The 18,293-nt window shown below is 43.3% G+C and overlaps 1 protein-coding gene across 3 annotated transcripts in view; it reads left to right on the plus strand.

Moving 5' to 3' along the window:
* Positions 1 to 18,293, plus strand: part of SLC25A26 (solute carrier family 25 member 26) — an 81,797-nt gene that overhangs the window by 54,460 nt on the left and 9,044 nt on the right. For 2 of the 3 annotated variants that reach the window (XM_030956884.1, XM_030956886.1), the window contains 2 exons: positions 2,379 to 2,423; positions 13,335 to 13,404. In XM_030956884.1, the coding sequence (XP_030812744.1) occupies positions 2,379 to 2,423; positions 13,335 to 13,404 (115 nt within the window). The remainder of the gene's footprint in view (positions 1 to 2,378; positions 2,424 to 13,334; positions 13,405 to 18,293) is intronic. The other variant, XM_030956885.1, reaches the window with a different exon arrangement.

Genomic DNA, 18,293 nt, shown 5'->3' on the forward strand with positions numbered 1-18,293 from the left:
GGTGGTGGTGGTGCTTCCTATTTTGTTTGGGTTTTGCAAGTCTTTAAACTCCAGTAAAGTGTGACTTATGAATGTTTGAATGTTTAGAGCCTTATCCTGCAGCCCTGATAGAGAGGAGGGAGCCCAGTGGCTGTGCAGGTCACCCTGGCCCACATCTGAAATCTGCATCCCATGGGGCACCTGGGGAAAAGGGGAACCCATAATCTCCATCCAGCCCTGAGCAGGACACAGAAAGCAAACACCACTAACACTGAAAATCAAACAGCACTTGTGAACAAGTTTCCCCTTTGATTGAAATGCTTCTAGCTAAGTGATATAAAGGGGATTATGTCACAAGCTTCCCTTGTCTTATTAACAGCTGCTTAATTTTACCACTCATTCACAAGCATAAAAAAAGCAAAACTTGGAGGCTGTATTTGAAAGCTTGTTTTGTTTGGTGTACAGCTGGATACAGAGCATTTCCTTTTCTCTTTTTTACCAAATTTGAAGCAAATGTATTGGTTATTGTTGCTTATTTTTCTCTGTTTTTTTGGTCTAGATCATAGAAGATTACGTTGCTTTTCATTTTACATTGCAAAGAAATCATTCCATATAATTTCAGTTCAACAATGCTGCAGTAGCATGTGGGTGTGTATATATCTTCTCATAAATACATTACCACACATAACTGTCAAAGAGCTGGGCTTTTCCACCCACTATTAAAAATGAAATTTAATTGCTACACTAGAGTTTCAAGACCCTGATAAATAAGAGCCATGTCTGACCTTTATTTGGGGCTCTGAGATGCCACCAGGGATATTGCTCGTTGTCCAAGATGACAAACTTCCTCTGAGATTTCAGTTTGTCAGCTCAATGTACAGCAGTGACATTGATTTCTTCTCACTGCCATTTCCTGCCTGAATAGATAACAAATTTTCTGTGGCAGGTGTCTGTCAAGTTTAGTTTTGCCTGGCAGATTAACTTAATAGACTCATTTATTAATCATTACTTGGAGCACAGAGAAGCAGACAATACTCTTTGTCTCCTGTGATGTTGAATGGCTGTTCCATTTCAGATTCCTTTGTGTAGCCTGAATTTGGGTTTAATAAGCCATTCATATCTCTAGTGAACATTTTTAACCTGACATCACTCAGAGCAAAGATATCTGCATTAAATAAGCATGATCCATTTTGTGTATCTACTCCTTTTCATTGTAAATAATGTGTAAGTGCTTTCTGAGACTAAATAATTTGATATATGAACTGCCAAATCAGCCTAAACAAGGGGGAAATGAAGAAAGATAAAAGTAGAAGAAAACAGATAGTTGGAGGAAGATTTGAGCCTGGGGTTGACTGGCTAACAAAGCAGAGATAATGCAGCTTTAGGAAGGGGCAAAGCAGACCTGCAGGTACAGCTGTAGGGTGATCCTAGGACAGGTCAGTGCTTTCCTGGAGACCCTTTCCTCTGAAATATCCTGTGAAATATCCTGGGACAGATATTCAGCCTGGAGATTGCAAAGGCAGAGTTGGTACCAGAGGTAGGTGTTGGACAGGACTTCTCTGAGTGGTGAAGGACAAGGAAGAATTTCGTGGAGGGCTTTGCAAAGGAGGAAATACAATAGAAGGCATAACCTTGGAAAGTGATGTCTCTTGTTGCACAGTGCTTCAGTGTGTTCACAGTGCAAACTGAGTGATGAGCTGAGGTTTTTATCAGGGCAGGATCTGTGAAGGACATGGAAATGCACAGGCACTCCAAGGACAGGAGGCAGCAGGAATGAGCCTAGACAGAGATGCAGAGATACTGCTGCCGGACAGGAGAACCTGTGTCACAGGCAGTGAGAGCCACCAGGCTTCTCCCTTTTAGCCGGGCTGTGGTAGCTCCTCACAACCTGCCTTTAGTTCTGGTTCATGGGAGATCACGGGACATGTTTGGAAGGTTTCTGCAGCTGATGCCCAAGGGCAGAGCCCTGGCTGCAGCACAAGAGCTCAGCATCTGTGAGAGTCTGCACTGCTGAGGATGTTTTTTGCCAAGCTGTGTTCCTGGCCTTGGGAACGTGTTTCTTGAACCATCTTTATGGCTTTCTTGGCTGGCTGACAAACCCAGAATGTCCCTGCACTAGATCACACTGCTTATTGCACTTCTAGGCCACCCTGGTAACAATACATTAACCTCTCAGCAGGGAATGTGATAAACAAAGTAAAACTGCTTTAGTGAAACCAGTCATTTAATGGCAGCATACATAAAGTGTCCGTAAAGATTTGTAAGTGTAATAAGCTGCAGTTCACTGGCAGAACAATAACTGTTCCTAATTTAGCCAGTTGAGGAACATGCCAACCCAATTTACTTTTGTAACATTATGTTGTTGTTCTTTTTTTGTTTTTCTTTTCCCACCTCTCCAGATTCCTTTCTCTCTGGTACAGTTTCCCCTCTGGGAGTCCTTAAAGGTAAGTTCTCTTTTAGTGATGGAAATATAAGTTATACATTTTGCAAAGGTTTTCCATGGTAACTTACCTAATTCCATTATTGTGATTATGGGTATTTTCAAGAATCAGTAATTATGTGCCAACTTACCTGTGCATGTGAAGATCATATGCCTGAATATCTGAAAAATAACAGGGAATATCTAACCACTGATCTATGGCATGCAGGCTAGATTTTACTCCCAGCATGCCAGAAATTTTATTTTCAGCTCTAACATTTTTAAATGCTTTAAAAGAGTGGGAACCACCTTGTGTTGTGTGACTTCTTTTTTTAAAAAATTATTTTATTTTAATTTTTTTAGTGTTTTGGTCTTCATGGTAAAAGGAAATTGCAAATGAGAACTGTTTCAGCCTGAGTTTTGTAAACATCCCTGAAAAGATATTTTGATTGGCTGCATGCACTTTATTTTAAGGTCATTTGAAGAAGGTGTCAATGATGATGTTTTAACAGTGCAGTTGTTACCATGGTCAGAGACAGGATCTAGATTTTTGAGTGGAGGGTTGGATTTGAAGATGTAATTTCTCCTCTGTATGTCCTTGAACTCACTGCAAAAGATGAAAGGAAGGGTTTTTCAAGTCCTTGGAGGTCATGGGGTGGAAGCACAGAGAATTATTGCAGATCATTAAAAACATTGTAGTAAAATATATTTATAAAAGAGGAGCTGGAGAGAGAAACTTCCTTCTTGGTAGGAGTGCTGGACTCCTGAGCAAGCTCAGCACAGAGACCCAGAGTGGGACCTCGTGTGTTGGACTGGGACAGCAGTTTGTCCTCTTGCTGTGTGTCTGTAGCTGGGGCTGTTTGGGGGAGACAAGCCCACAGAGTGAATATTTGCATGTAGAGGCTGCAGGGAGTTCAGTTTAAAGGTGAATCCTCAGGCAGGAGGAGCATGAAAATCATTGAGAGCTTTGGCAGAAGTGAGGATTCTGTGGGTGCTCCATGAGCTCAGCCTGCTGTGGGGTCTGGGTCTCATCCCACTGCTCAGGGCAGCTGGGGCTGCCTTATTAGGAATCTGCTTCCCTGGCAGTGTCCAGGAATGGCTTTTTGTAAACTCTGCAGCAGTGGTGCTGGCCCAGCCTGCTGGTGGTTAGTGCAGCAGGCATGTGTGGGAGCAAGAGGTGGCAATGCTTAAAGGGGAAAAGTGTGGTGTCCATGCCAAAACTACATAAACCAGCACCATCATGTAGCTGTTTGCAGAATGTAAAGTTGTTTTAACTAATGTCCACCTAGCTGTGACAGTAAAATGTATTGTTTACATTACAGGCTTTAAAGAAGACAGTTTGAATTTAGCTAACTGCAGCAGTGAGTCACTCAGGATGAGGCATCATGTTTAATCTCAGGAGGTCAGTGCAGATCTGAAGAAAAACAAAACTTGTGTCAGTTTGTTCCACAAACCTGTTGCATTATATTCTTCTGATGTGAAGTCAGGAGTAGAAAACTGCAAAAATTAGTCTGGCACACTCAGTCACTTTGGCTCAGCACAGGGAGAGAGCTCAGGGTTTGTCATATCAAAGCCAGGCAGTGAAAGCAGAATACATTTTGTTTAACTGAGGGAAGCTGTTTAAAATTGTCCTGACAGTAGAACAAAGGACAAAATCATTATGGTCCCATCAAGAGGATGGATGTGGCCAGTAACATCACTGGAGAATGGCTGAGGGTGTTGGGCTCTTCACCTTCTCACGGGTGCACAAAGGGAGCATGGACAGACAGTAATTGCAAAGAAATAGTAATGCAAAGGACAAGAGAAAAATGGCACAAAGCCTGAACAGAAAAGAGTTATTGAGATGATGCCTGAGGGACTGTTCTGCACTGGATTTATAGGATTACTTGAGAAAGTAACTGTGGGAGCAGTTGTGTATGATGTGTGTGGGCCATCTCACTGAGGAGAGTAGAACAAGAGCTGTGGCTGTGTCATATTTAAAACCATTACTGTGAAGTGACATAAGCTGATGGAAGAGACTCAGTCCTGATTCCCTGAACAAGCTAATCACCATAAAAATAAGGAAAATCATTCCAGTGTGAAAGGACAGTTAGAGAGGCACATGGAAGAAGAAGAGGGGTTCCTTTTCCTTCAGATGTGTGCTGACTGCAGCCAGCAGCAAGGTGTTAAGCTTAGAGAAGCCCACTAAAGGCTTGTCATAGGTAGCAAATAGTGTTTTTCTAGACCCCATTTTCTCTATCTGCTTTACTCCAAGCTGCTCTGGTTATTCCTTATGCTTTAGTCACAGAGTTTACATGCACAGTTTTCTCCTGTCTGTGAATGTGCACCAGCTGTCCCCTGTGAGAGCTGCATGCCATGCACTGAGCTATGTTAAAAGAGAGAACATCGTATAGATTACTGAACTATAAGGTTACCTTGGCTGTGGGTGCTGGCAAAGGGAGGATTGCAGTAATTAGCAAGAAACAGATACTGCTTCAAATCTGGCATTACTGATAGGGACTCAGGTGAACACACAATTTAGGAACAGGCAATAGACTCCTTCCTTATTCACAATGACTCAAGAAAGAACAGTAATTATGGTGCTTTCAATTTTAAAAAGTATTTTATTTTTTTAAAAATATTTTTATTTAAGTAGAATCCACTGCTGTAAGTTATGCTTTATGTCCTTTCTCTTCCCAATTCTCCATTTTTCCATATTTTGTTTGAGGCACGGATGATTGCTATCAACCAAAAGAGAGAAGAAAACTGCTATGGTGTATCAGATATCAGGACCTTGTAATCCCCAACTAGGGTGAGTTAGTGTAGCTCTTTTCTGTCTCTTTAGTCCAAGCCTTACAGGTAAAACAGTCTTGAATTCTTCTCAGAGTTCAGGGAAAGAAAGGGTGTTACAAATTTTATTCACTTTCTGCTACACCAGTTCTTAGAAGAGCACCATGGTTGAATATTACTGTGACAGTTTGGTCAGGTTTAGGTTCTTTTATGTGGGGTTAATGCTTCTGATCCCATCTCAAAGCCAGGTGGCCCTGAAGAAAGGCAACAGAGCATAGATGTGGTGTGCTTCCCAAATACCAGCCAAGCACGGAGCCTTCCATATTAGTTCAGGTTTTGGAATTAATGTTGTAAGATACAGTCCCCATTGTTTGCTGTCCTGGAATTTCCAGGGTGCCTCAGTGAGTTGCTTTGGAAATACTGTATGTGTGTTCCTTACTGTGGGAATTTCACATTGTGGGCTGTGTGTTTGGCATGAAATTGTTGTGGGTTACAGGAGCCTGGTGCAGCTCCTGTGCTCACCCTGCTGCCAGGGCTGTACAGTCTCTGCTCAGATGGCTCTGGCCCTGAGGAGCCCATCCCTTCTGTCTCATCTTTTATTCTCTTCTGTTCAGACATTTTATTCAGCGCTTATAATCATCATATCCGAGTTCCTACCAGCGGCAGTAGTGATTTATCATTGGTTTCATGTTTTAATCCTTCTCTTTTAGAACTAGCTGAGAAAAAAGACAACTTTCAATTCTGCTGGGGGGCTATTGCAGACATACAGGGCATCAAGTGTTTTGGGGTTTTTTCAATAAAATAGCATTTTAAAACCCTACAGAAACATTTGAGTCCAGAAACATCTTGTCAAAAAAGCCTGTTTCATAAGGCTCAGTGGCAATGGTCAGATCCCTCAGAGAACAGTGCTGTAAGATAAACCCTCCTCAGGTGAAACAAGACTCAGTCCTCTTGGGTTTTATGTTTCTGCATATTGGCTGTGCTTCAGAGCCTCTGAGAGTCACTCAAATGCAGCTGCACAGGGAGAATGGTCTCTTTATAGAGCAAATGTATTGTATGTCTGCAGAAAAGGCTTTGGTAGCCAGGGAGGAGGGAAGGAGCAGGCAGGACAGGAGGACACAGGTCTCAAATGAGTTGACTTGAAAAACAAGGGGGTTTTTGTTTGTTTAGTTGGTGGATTTTTTTAAGGAAAACAAACCTGCTATCCTGGGAACCTTTTGTCTTTCTCATTAGACAGGTCTGACTCTTAAGAGGAGACACTTGGACATTGCTAAGACTGTGGAACATCAGGGTCAGCCAGTCCTGCCCCTACAAACCCAACCTCTCTGGGAGGGCAGGCACACACTGTGCTGCTCTGCTGGCCCAGGAGCTTCAGAGAAAGATAAAAATCTTCAAGTGACCATGCTCTAGGTGATGTCTGGCTCTTCTGGCATTCAGTAGGGCCAGGATTTCCCTCTTTGAGTGCTGAGCAAAGTTTAGAGCTCTTAGACTTTCTGCACTTCTAGTGAGCCCACAAGTTTTTTTTTGTCACTGGTTTTTGCAATAAAATAATTTTCTCAAATCTGTAGGTCTCACAAATTCAAAGGTGTTATACAAAAAGAGAATGGAGAGAGTCCAGCCGTTCCCCTGTGAGGCTGAGCAGGATCAGAACATTTGTTGGGTCAGAACAGGAGTTCCATGGGCTGGTTCTCAGCTGGTTTCTGGCCACACAAGTTTGGGATGAGGTCCTTTGTTTTCTGTTCAGGTGCAGCTGAGACTGTAGGCAGGAGGCACTTGTGTGGAGGGGAATGTGCTGGTGAACTGAACCATAGATCTGGAGGGAAAAGGCACATGTGCTCATTTGCTTGGCTCTCTTGGTTCCCTCTCCAGAGAGCTCAGCTGCTGGGGGCTGGGGTAGGCAGCAGAGGGTGTGAACTGATTTTAGGGTCAGCTTTAGCTGATTTAGCTGATTTAGCTCAGCCTTGCTCTTGGTCATCAGTGCAGATAGATTTTGAGTCACACCTTGAAGCTTGCTGTGCAAAGACTGCTTGCTGGCTTTCTGTGGAGAGTGAACACTCTAACCTTGGTTGAAGCTCATTGCACCTGATTTTTAAAGTTAATAAGAATGAAAGGTTTACAGAATACTTCTGCCCGGGCAGCTGGGGTTCTCAGCAGTAATATGTGTTTATAACTCTGCCATTGAATCCATAAACCAAATGCTATTTCCCTCCTAAAATTTACAGTCAGATCTGTTGCTGCTTAACAGGGCAAGTAGAAAATAGAGTCATGTAGCCAAATTGGGCCTTGAATGGCTCTTTCCCTGCTCTACAGGTAGGTGACCATTTTCCCTTTTTCCTGGAGAAGCAGTCTAGTATTTCTTTCCTCTGTGCTCAGCTGCATATAGGAGCAAATGAAAGCCAGGCCCAGCTTTAAAGCCATTTCCTCACAGGCAGTGCAGAAAGTGTTCTACCATGCCTTGCTCCCTCTTTTAGTAACAGTTGGGCTGATTTTGGGATTAAGTCCTCATGGTTAAACAGCACTGTCTGCCATTTGCTTAGGTGCCGAATCAGGAGAACAGCTTTGCATGGGGTGCTGGGGGTGGGATGTAACGTGGCGATGTAACGTGGCCATGCCATGAGCAGAGCTGCTGCATTTTTCTCACAAAGGAACAATGCACCCAGCAGCTGTTGAGCAAACAGCCCTGGCTTTATTGCTGCCACAATAAGTGTCATTCACACCATCCTGGGGCACAGCCCGAGGAATGCTGCACACCATCTGCACCAAAGGCAGAGAAACAAATGCAGGCCTTGCTCACAGCACTGCAGGCACGTTTGGGAAAAGTCAGATGGCCTTGGATCATCAATACAGCATTTCAACAGAGCAGAGGAAAACAGGCTCACACAGTGTGTAGATACAGAGCCAGATTGTGATGCCCTTTTGGCCATGCCCAGGCCACAAGAGGTTCTCTAGAAGTTGCTAAGCTTGCCAGTGACATCTGGCGATGTTTGAGTAGCGAAGATTTGATTTGGACACTGGTTATTTGCTGAAGAACCTTAGCAGATTTATGTACTTCTTCCATGTAATTCATTCACACACACCTACAAAGCACAGATCTATTAGGTAAGAGCAGTGCAGGTGCTCAAGAAAAGCCCTGCTGGCTTTAAAGTGATTTTTCAGAAGTACATTTTCCCTCCCTATATGTCCCTTTGTGCCGTGGAAACTGAGTGTAGCTGTTCTGCCTTGCCATGGGAACACTGCTTCGAAGAACATTTCCTTTAACCAGGCTTTTAGCGCATCCATTTTGATTTACATCCAAATGGGTCACAGACATCAATGCAGTATTATATGGGCAGAAAAAGGGAATGAAATGCTTTTAACATGAAAAATATGCTCTTGCATATAGGCCAACTTTTGTTCTCTTTCAATTTATCTAGGATTTGGGTGGGTTTAATTCTAGGACTGAATTCAGTACTGGCATAAGTGAGCACAACTCCATTAGTGCAAATGGAGTCTCAGCATTTATGTCAACAGTGAACTTAGATCATTGAATTTTTCCTATGTTTGGGCTTGCATGTTTCCTGCAAGATAATATACACATGTACTTGCCCATATGCTGCACATATGCACATAAAAAATCCACTGAGGAGGACATTTGGCTCTTTGCTCCATGTTGACTTTCTGTATAGAAACAGCAATCAACTTGTGCAGTTTTTGCTTCTCCTGTAGCTAATGTGCCATGCATCTGTAAGGGTCAACCATGCAGAATGCCACGTTGTGAGTGAGATCCCTAGCAGGAAAGGCAAACATGAAAATTGCTTTTCTTTCCTCAGTCTGCAGGACCTCACATGCGCACAGATCCTTGCGATTCATTTGTTCTGATTTTTTTTCTCCCCTGTTACCATGAAGTTGAACACTGTTGTGAACAGAGGGGCACACAGAGATACTATAGATACTTATCATTGGAATGAATTGTAATATTTATTCAGCTGCAGGCCTCAAGGGTGGTGTATGCCATGAGTTCTGCTTGAAGAATAGCAAGGCCAAGGCAGAGATGTCTTATTCTGTGCAATGCTTCCTGCAGCATCAGTGGTGTTAGGCTGGTCATCAGGTTTGAGAGATGTGGGCATTGCATTTTCTTGGATTACCAAAGTGTAGATCTTCTGAATATAGACCATGACCTGGCTGCACTGAGAACACAAAGCTGACAGCTGATTTTTTGCACAAACCTTTACTATAAATGCATGGCAAAGGTGACAGGCATGCACAGGTAAGAGTTGTGTGCACTGGTCAAAGGTTATTGGCCATCTGGAGGCCAGGTGTCCTCAGGAGTCCATATTGTGGGCACCAAATACTTCCCCCCAATATTTAAAAGCAGAGGTAATAGTTTCCTTTTTTTTTTTTTAATTTAGATTGAAGGGCCTTTGGTATATCTTGAGAGTGACTTTTCCAATGCTCACTCTGCCCAACAAAATGGGACGTCCTTGTTTTCTCAGTATCAAAAGAGCTAAATAACATTTATAGTGAAAATTCGGGGACACTGGCCTATGGAGCAGGATGAAATGGGATCTCTAGGAAGAAAAGTAGGGCTCTGCCCACATATAAAACTTGACCCTTCTCTGTGAACATTATCCCTGTGAATAATTGGAAATATGCAGTCGGGCTTCCTGCTGTGTGCCATCCCCTGAGGCCACACCCGCTGTATTGCTTTACACGGTGCAGCAATGCACAGCCAGATTTACATATATATCACAGAAAAGTGTTTACAAAAAAAATTACCATGTGATTGAGCTGGGAAGCTGCAGAGGGCCCCAACTGTATGAGTTTCCATGCACTTCAGCCAGAAGATTTATTTCCAATTTGTTATTCATAAGGGAAGAGAGAGAGAGATTGGGATGGGGTCCTTTGAAGTGGAAAACAAAGTCTTCTATTCAGCCTTCAGCTTAATAGAATACACATGACACAGGCTTGGCATGGCGGCCCTTTCATGTAATGTGCTCCTTGTCATTCTGCTTCCCTAGGCTGTGGGTGCTAGTGGGAATGGGTACTGCCCTGGAAAAGCCAGGTTGTCCCCTGCAGCCTTCTGCTGCAGGAGCACAGTGTGAGCAGGTAGGAGCCTTTTTGGTGATGGCAGTGGGGGACCCAGGCTGAGCCAGCTGCTGCAGTCGTGTTGCTCGTAATTCCCGGCTTGTTTCATCCTGCAGGAGCACGTGGAGACAGAGCAGTGTTCTTGGGGCTTCTGCAGGCATTACATGGGCACTTCTGCCCTGTTTTGGAGCCTCTGAGCTGTGCCCCTTGGGTCCTGAGCTCTGCCTGACCTGATCTCTCCTCATAATCCCCCTGAATGGAAGGCTCTTCTGTTCAGCATCCAGGATGGCAGAGTGTGCCCTAAGCACTGTACCACTGCAATAACCAGCAATTTTGTCCAAAGTCAGTGTTTTAGGCAGATATGTATATGGATCCTCTGTTTCTTTCCAGGAACAAGGCCCTGGTTTTATAGTAATCTACAAACCCCTAACAGCTTCTGTGCTTTGCCCTGTCTTAATGGTATTAAAACCTGCTCAGAGGGCGAGTTTTTGAAGAACTTACAGGCCTGACTTACCAGCCCTGTCAATTAGTTGGTCCATGGGCTATGAGAGAAAACATGTGTGACCTCCAGCACGTCATCCTGGCCCACAGCATCGTGTGGTTAGAAAGAATTTGGACAGGAGTCCTGCCCAGGTCCTCTTGGCCCTGTGACACTTGTTCCTCTTGGCTTCTTCCAGGATCATGTCCTCGTGCCCTGCTTCCCTCTTTCTTGCTCTTCTGCATGTTCAGGTTTGGAGCTCTGGGTGAATCACCGAAATTGGAGATGGAAAGAAACGCATGAAGTCATCTCATCCTGCCCTTGCCAGTGCAGGATTATTCCCCACATTTCAGTCTTGAGTGCCTTCTCCAGTCTATTTTTAAATGACTCAAAGGAGAGGGCTTTCCTCTCCTCCCTGGGGAGGCTGGCTCCGTGGTTCAGTAGACCTCACTGTTGGGGAATTTGCTTCCTGTTCTCCAGCCTCAATTCTCCTTTTCCCTAATTTAATTGAACTGTTCCTGGCTCCACCCTTTTAAAGCATTTTCCATATTGCATGACTGTTGCAAATACCTGTTGTCAATTTGCAGGCGTAATGGATGGGAATTCATCACTGTTTGCCTTGCTTGGCAGAGGTTCTTTGTGCAGAGCTGCCCTGGGCAGCCAGGCTCTATCAGAAACTAGATTTTAGAGCTACATGCCAAGAAATCAGAACGACCTTTTCCTTCTTCTTTGGACAATGACATTAACATAAAACCCCATCATGACTGAGAATAGGCTGGGCTTCTGGCAAAGCCATAAATGTATTAATGGGCTGGTTTTCCTCTTAGTCCTCCAGCAGCTCTTGCACAGTGCATTTTTACATGGCAGCAGTAACTGTTCTGAGTTCTTGGGCTCAGCTGTAGATGTCCAGATGTTTGGAGAATGTGTAGAAAAAAACCCAACACAATAATTCTGCTTCTATCAAAAGAAAGCTGTGGCTCCAGAAGCTCAGTTTTTAAACCCTGGCTTTCAATTCAAGGTTTCTTAAGCACCTGAAGTGTTTTGCAGATGGGTGCTGAAGGTGGGATTTATGCTTTCACAGTACCCAGATACTCTGGGAGGTAGTTTGTCTAGGGGAGTGTGTCCTTCTTCCATCAGGACTGAGTTGCAAGAGAACTGTATGTCCAAAGACTGTAAGTTATTCCAGAAAAGCATATCATGGTTTTGAAGAATTATGAATCCCTATTTATTTATTTATGAAATGAAAATCAGTTTCTGCTGTGGGTGATGGCAGAATAGCAGCCCATACCAAAAACACCAGGAAAAGAATGGCTAGCATTAGAGAGGCTGGAGCCCCTCTAGTGCTTTCGTACAGCAGAGCTGCAGCTATTTAGCTGTGGCAGGGTACCAAACAACATTGTGGCTGGCCATTGTTGCTTGAACAGTTTGATTTTTAAAACATTCAACTGAAATATAACCGCCAGCCAAGCTGGAAGAAGCGAGTCACGAGAAGAGCATGTTAAATGAAGAGTCAGCAAACGAGAGCAGAGCTCTCCTGCTCCAGTGGGAAGTGGCTGCACTGCAGACCAGGAGCCCAAGAGCAATAATCTCAGCCTAGCTCTGCTATCCAGTTGCTTCTAAGAAAATTTTATAGTACAGCAGTAATATGACTTTAAAAAGAAGGAGAATGCCACAGCTATAAAATAAAATTGATGATTTCTCAGTGGTGGGCCTTAGAAGGGCCGTGGATCCCATCCCTTCCTGCTCAGTACTGATCCTCACATCATAAACCAGAAACTTCTCCTCCAGAGCTTTCAATGTGAAGTGTTTCAGGAGATGAGGAAGAGGATGGAGCAGGGTGCAGGGAGGGGAGAACACAGAGACTGCAGCTGCCGGGGAAAACCCCTCCCAGCAGACACTGGCCTTGGCTGCTGATACTGACAGGGCTCGTCAAATTGTGTGACGTGACTTGAGAGGTGGTTTTGGAAGGCACTGTTCTTGTTGGGGCTTTCAGTGTGTGTGTTTAAATGCTGCTGTGAGGAAATGGAGGGAGCAGGGGGTGTGGAGAGGAGGGTGTGTGGTCCCTAACGACGCCAAGTGAAAAACAGAGACACACCTGCTTTGGGGTATAATGGGAGTGATAAGAGCAATTTCTTAATGGTGGGGTTTTTTGAGGAGTGTGAGGGGAAGGGTCGGTTTAAGAAATGTAGGGGAGCAAACAGGACTTGTGTCTCGTGGAAGCTGTTCATTTTAAATGGGAGCCTTTTGTGCATCTGGGATGAGCTGATATTGGTTCTTGCATGCCGCCCTCACGCTCAGTGTTTTGCTTTGTGCTGTTTTATCTGCCAAAAAGAAAATAAATTCACAAAATATTTGCAAAGTTGCATGGCCACAGGCTTAAATACATACATATGAATTCCCTGAAAGCAATTTGCTTCAAGCCCTCCTCAGTTCCAGACGTCTTTCTCACTCCATCTGCTTGTTCAAGTACACAAGTTCCTTGGGAAAAATCACTTATTACATCACTCAAAAATGCCACAAAAATAGCTTTTCACTTAAGTTCCCATCCTCAGAGTTAACTCACATGGGGATCAGATAGATTCAAACATTTAATAACTTTTTATTTTCCTTTCTCTTTAAACACAGGATCTCTGGTCATGGAAGCAGGGTCACGTGGTGGATTCTTGGCAGTCAGCAGTCTGTGGAGCTTTTGCAGGTGCAAAGGATTATATGTTATACTGGGAAAGACTAAAGAAGAAAGGGAAAAATGTGCAAATCTATTAAGTATAGCAGAACAACATTCCTTTGTAATTCAAGTTTGTTTAGAAGAAAACGGATCCAGTTGTTGTTTGGAAATGGGAAAGTCAGCAAAGGAAAGAGAAGAAGAAAAAAAAAAGACTCAACCAGGGTGTCTGTTTGAAAGACAACCAATTTGTTTTTGACAAATTTCTGTTATTTAAAAACTGTGGGCCTGTCAGTCAGGCTTTGTGATTATTTCAAAGTTGATTTGTAAAATCCTCATCCAGAAGAAACTCAGTTTGGGTGGGGGTTTGTGCAGCTGTTCGCTCCGAGCGCTTCCCCAGGGGCTGAAGTGATTGCAGAGGCCGTGATTCACCATTCCTGTGACAGCTCTGACAGCCACCTAGATTAACTGGAGGCAGGAGAGCAGAGGGCCAGCACTGCTCAGCCTGGAGGCAAAAGCCTTCTGCAGCAAAAAAACCCCAGAGGATGAAACATCTGGGCAATCTCCAGACACTACAACAAGAATAAAGGGTGGCAGAATACAATACTGCACTATTTGTTACCAAACAAGCCAGAAGTTAATTGGATTCTTCAGTAGGCTTCTTGCTTGATTTTAGCCTACTGTACTTGCTTCCAAAAAAACAAAAAGAGGAAAAAGAAAAATCAATTAATGACTCATCAGTATAGCTGACAAGTTTGAGGGAGGAGAGATTCATCTGTCTTAATAGAAAAAACAGATTCATAGTAAAGGGATGGATAGCCAGAGCTTTTTCCCCAAGGAGCTAAAATACATTTTGAGATTCCAAACTAGTAACAGAATATGTGGAAAAAATAAATCCTGTTTAAAGAGAAATTATAGCACTTCTTGAAATAGAGATTATCAAAAGCAAAGCTTGTTCTTTGATAACTTACCAACTCGGAGCCATTACATTGTATGTAGTTTTTTAAAAATAAGTTCTGTTAGGGGAAATGAAGTATTAATAGCAGCAGAATTCCAGCAGAGACTCAGGATTGTTTTGGAGGGCGCTGAAACTGCACAGCTGAGGGGAGGCAGCGTGGCTGTGGCTGCACAGGGTTAAGAGGTCGGGTGTGTGAGCAATGAGGGAATGGTTGAGGTAGAACTGATTCCATTCTGGGGCCGAGGGAATATTTTAGGTGACCTCTTGTAGTCTTGTCCAGCTGTATTTTTTCTGTTTATGCTGATGGGAAGGGAGTTTTATTCTGCTTAAGATCCTGCTGTTGGGTTTTACACTGACTTCATCAATCAGTGCAAACCAAGTAAGAGCAAATGAAGCAGATAGTTCATTTTTGTTTTGAAACAAATCAAACTAACAGACTAAAAATGCTTTAAAATGCAATCTGTATGTCTGCAGGTGTGATGGGCTCATTAATTTAACACTGCTGATTTATTTACAGTTAGATTGATACAAAAACTGTGTTCAGGCATGTTCAGAGAGCTGGAAAGGTTATCTGATTTACCCAGAGCCCTGCAGAGTAATTTCCTGAGGTCAAATTTGGTGCCTCAGTTGGGAATTTAGCCCAGTGCCTCCAGTTCTTTTTCTGTATGTCCTGATCCTGACCAGTCAAAATAAGAGGAATCTTATTTTGTAGCTCATGTTGTAATTGGTGAGGATAAATATTCTCTGGGTTACCCTTTCTCCAGCCAGTTTTTCCTTCTCTGTTCTTTGTCTCCCTATTATTTCCTTTTCACCAACAATATTGTAATCTTCCTTTCTCATGTGTCCTTTGAGGAGCTGCTTCAAGGCTCAGGAGGTTGAGCTCTTTTTGGATCAGAACCTTCCCCTCTGCCTTCCTCTGAGATATGTTAACAAGCTGGCTCTGATATTGATCTATTCTGGTACTGCATCCATTCTGTTTCACTGAAAATATTTATCCTTCTTGCTGAGGGGAGGTAGTGGAAAAATAATTTCCTGCATTCTGAACAATGGACTCCAGAGTTAAAAATTATTAACTACCTACATGTAGCTTCAGGTGAGGGAAGAAAAGGCCAACCAAACTCTTTATCCCTTTCTCTCCATCTCAAAACAAAAAAAATTAAAACCTCACCAATACTCTGTGAATAAAACAAGACGGATGTGTGCATAGAAGTGATTTTAAATCATTGTGTTATTATCCTTAAAAGGAGAATGTTATCCAAAAAACAACCTTTGCACACAGATATGCCCTCAAATGCCACCATGGTGGTGGTGGGATGGTGAAATCACACAGACAGGCTTTTCTCCTGTGTTCTTTGCTTGAATTCAATACTTTCTAAAAATATGTTAGAGGTCCTGAGGGGCAGGGTAATAAGCTGAAAGAAACTGAAAGAAAAGTCCTGTTTAGCTTCCCTTTATGGCATACACACATGTGTGTGTGTCTGTATGAGCTGGTTATAACTATTTGGTGAAGACAGAACCAAGAGCAACAATCTGTTGAATTCCATCCCCAGTGCCTGTGAAATGGCAGCAGTTCAGCCCTCATATGTAAAATGGATGTATGTGATCCATGGGCTTTTTATGGAAATGTAAATGGCATGAACATAAATATCAGAGATTTGGAATCCTCTCTGACTCATCTGTTAATAATTTAATCCCTCAAGGCCTTGTCCAGCTTTATCGTCATCTTTGGTGTCTTAGCAGAGATGTTTGGAGTATTTGGGGAGTGGGAAAAGGTGATACCTGAGCAGAAGAACCCAAGGGTAGATCTAAATGAGATTTTAAGCCTGAGGTTGTGTTTGAACCAAACCTTTCCTCTGGGCTTGGACTGCCTGGCTGTACCACCCCAGTCCTGCAGTGTGCCAAGGCAGGTGTCCCAGGAGAGCTGCTGGGCTTCCTGTGTTCTCCATGCAAGGGACAGTGGCAAGGAGATCCTGCCATTGGGTATTAGCTGTTGGAAAAGGAAAGCACTGCCCTGGAGCAGCGAGGTGATCCCCAGCTTGTCAAAGAACCTGAATATCCATTTAATGTGACTGCAAATTGCCCCTGTTAAGATGCCTTCTTTCTCACTGCCATAAGGAAAAGTGTGGCTTAACATTAATAATTAATGCTCTGTGGTGCCAAAGTCACCAGGAATGGAGGTGCAAGTCCAGTGAGTCATAATGCACTAAGGGGAGCTTTTTGCACATGAACAGGGAGGATTTCCCATCACTTTTGTTTTGATCTAATCGGCTCTGACAAGATTACACACTGTGTCTAAAAGCCTCTTTAACTCTATAGCTCTGCATAAATTTTTGAGTAGTTCTCAAGATTTCCCTGCAGAGTCTGCTTGGAACATGCTCCTAGCCCTGAATTGGTTAAATCTCTGGAGGGAGCAGTGCTTTGTCTTGGCATTTCTGCTGAAATCCAAAGAGGTTCTTGGGTCACTTTGCTCTACTATAGGCAGGTGTCGTTCCCACACTGATAAAGGACCAGAATAAACTTCCTCTTAAAAAAATTTAACATGATACCAGTAAAATAAAAGTTCAAATAAGAACTTATCGATTGAAGAGTTCTGAAAAATGCCTTTTGTGAACTTGGAGATCAGTCAGTGTAAAAGGATGCTATGAGGTTTAGTGTTGGACCTGAGCCACTCAGTTTTTTAACCCATGTCTTGGTATTGTGACAAATTTCAGGAGAAAATGCCTTGGAATGAACATTTCCTCTAAAGAGAAAGACTCCAATAATCCCTTTTTGCCAATGAGAGAAATGGATACCAGGGTGAAAGTGAAAAAACCCTTGTTTATTAACAAAAAGCAAGGTCCTGGGTAACCCCCAGGTGTCAGTACAGAAAATAATAATGAAGAAAGCCAATAGTACAGTTTGACCTGAATAGTTTTTCTTTTCCTAAGATGGGCTAATTCCAACAAGGAACAAATTCCTGTCTCTTGAAATGAGCTTGACCTACAGATCAGGGCTGGTATTACAGAAGGGAGAGCAGAGGTCTGGCCATATGACAGGAACTCAGACTCAGGGAGAACCCCTGTAATGGCCAGAAGGATTCCCTGAACCCTGCAGAAAAGGTGAGGAGGAGTTAAAGTGGTACAGAAAAGCAAGATGCCAAAACAGAAGGGGAATTTGTCCTTCTCCCTTTATAGGGTTTTATTTGAGGATTGTGTCTAAGTACCTGAGAAACATTTTCCTGTAGCAGCAAATTCTACAGGCTGTGAGAACCTAAGGTTATGTATTGTTCCCAGGTGAAGTATTTCCCTCAGTTCGGATGCTTTTATTTGTGTATGACAGCTAAAATGGTAGAAAATACCAGCAGCAACCTAGGGGAATTTTTTAAGTCTTCAAGTCTTTTTATTCTTATTGCCAAATAAAGGTAAATCATGCTCTGCAGATGTCTGTCACCAGCACTTCCATCAAGGACTGGTCACTGGGAAAGTGTGAGTAGCAGGGGGATTTTCTGTTTAACACCCTGCCTTGGTAAAGTGTGAATATACAGTGACCATTGTAACTTCTTGGGAGATGGGTGATGAATTTTCCACTACTGCATGAAGGTTTATTTTCCCAATAGAGGAATTTGCTCTGCCAGAAGTATTAATGAGCCAAGAGCCTTCTCTCCTGTGAAAATCCATCTTTAAGCCTACTTGCTGAGCCCAAGGCATCCTCAGCTCTGTCTAGGGCAAGGGAGAGAGTGGCCTTGAGTTGGTGAGTGAGCCTGGACACAGACTGCCTGCAAAGATGCCTTTTTCTCCATCAGCTCTGCAGAGAAACCAGGGTGATTCAGGAGTGGGAGGCTCCATGTGTCTGGGCCTTTCTTGTCCACATGATACTCTGATGCTTTTCCTGGTTGCTGATTAGAGGAGCAGTCTCCAGCCTCATGTGGCAGCTCTTGGTGAGTTCAGTGACAGCAGGAACTGAATGATTATTAAATAATTAAGTG

The sequence above is a fragment of the Camarhynchus parvulus genome, chromosome 12, assembly GCF_901933205.1.
Source record: "Camarhynchus parvulus chromosome 12, STF_HiC, whole genome shotgun sequence".
NCBI lineage: Eukaryota > Metazoa > Chordata > Aves > Passeriformes > Thraupidae > Camarhynchus > Camarhynchus parvulus.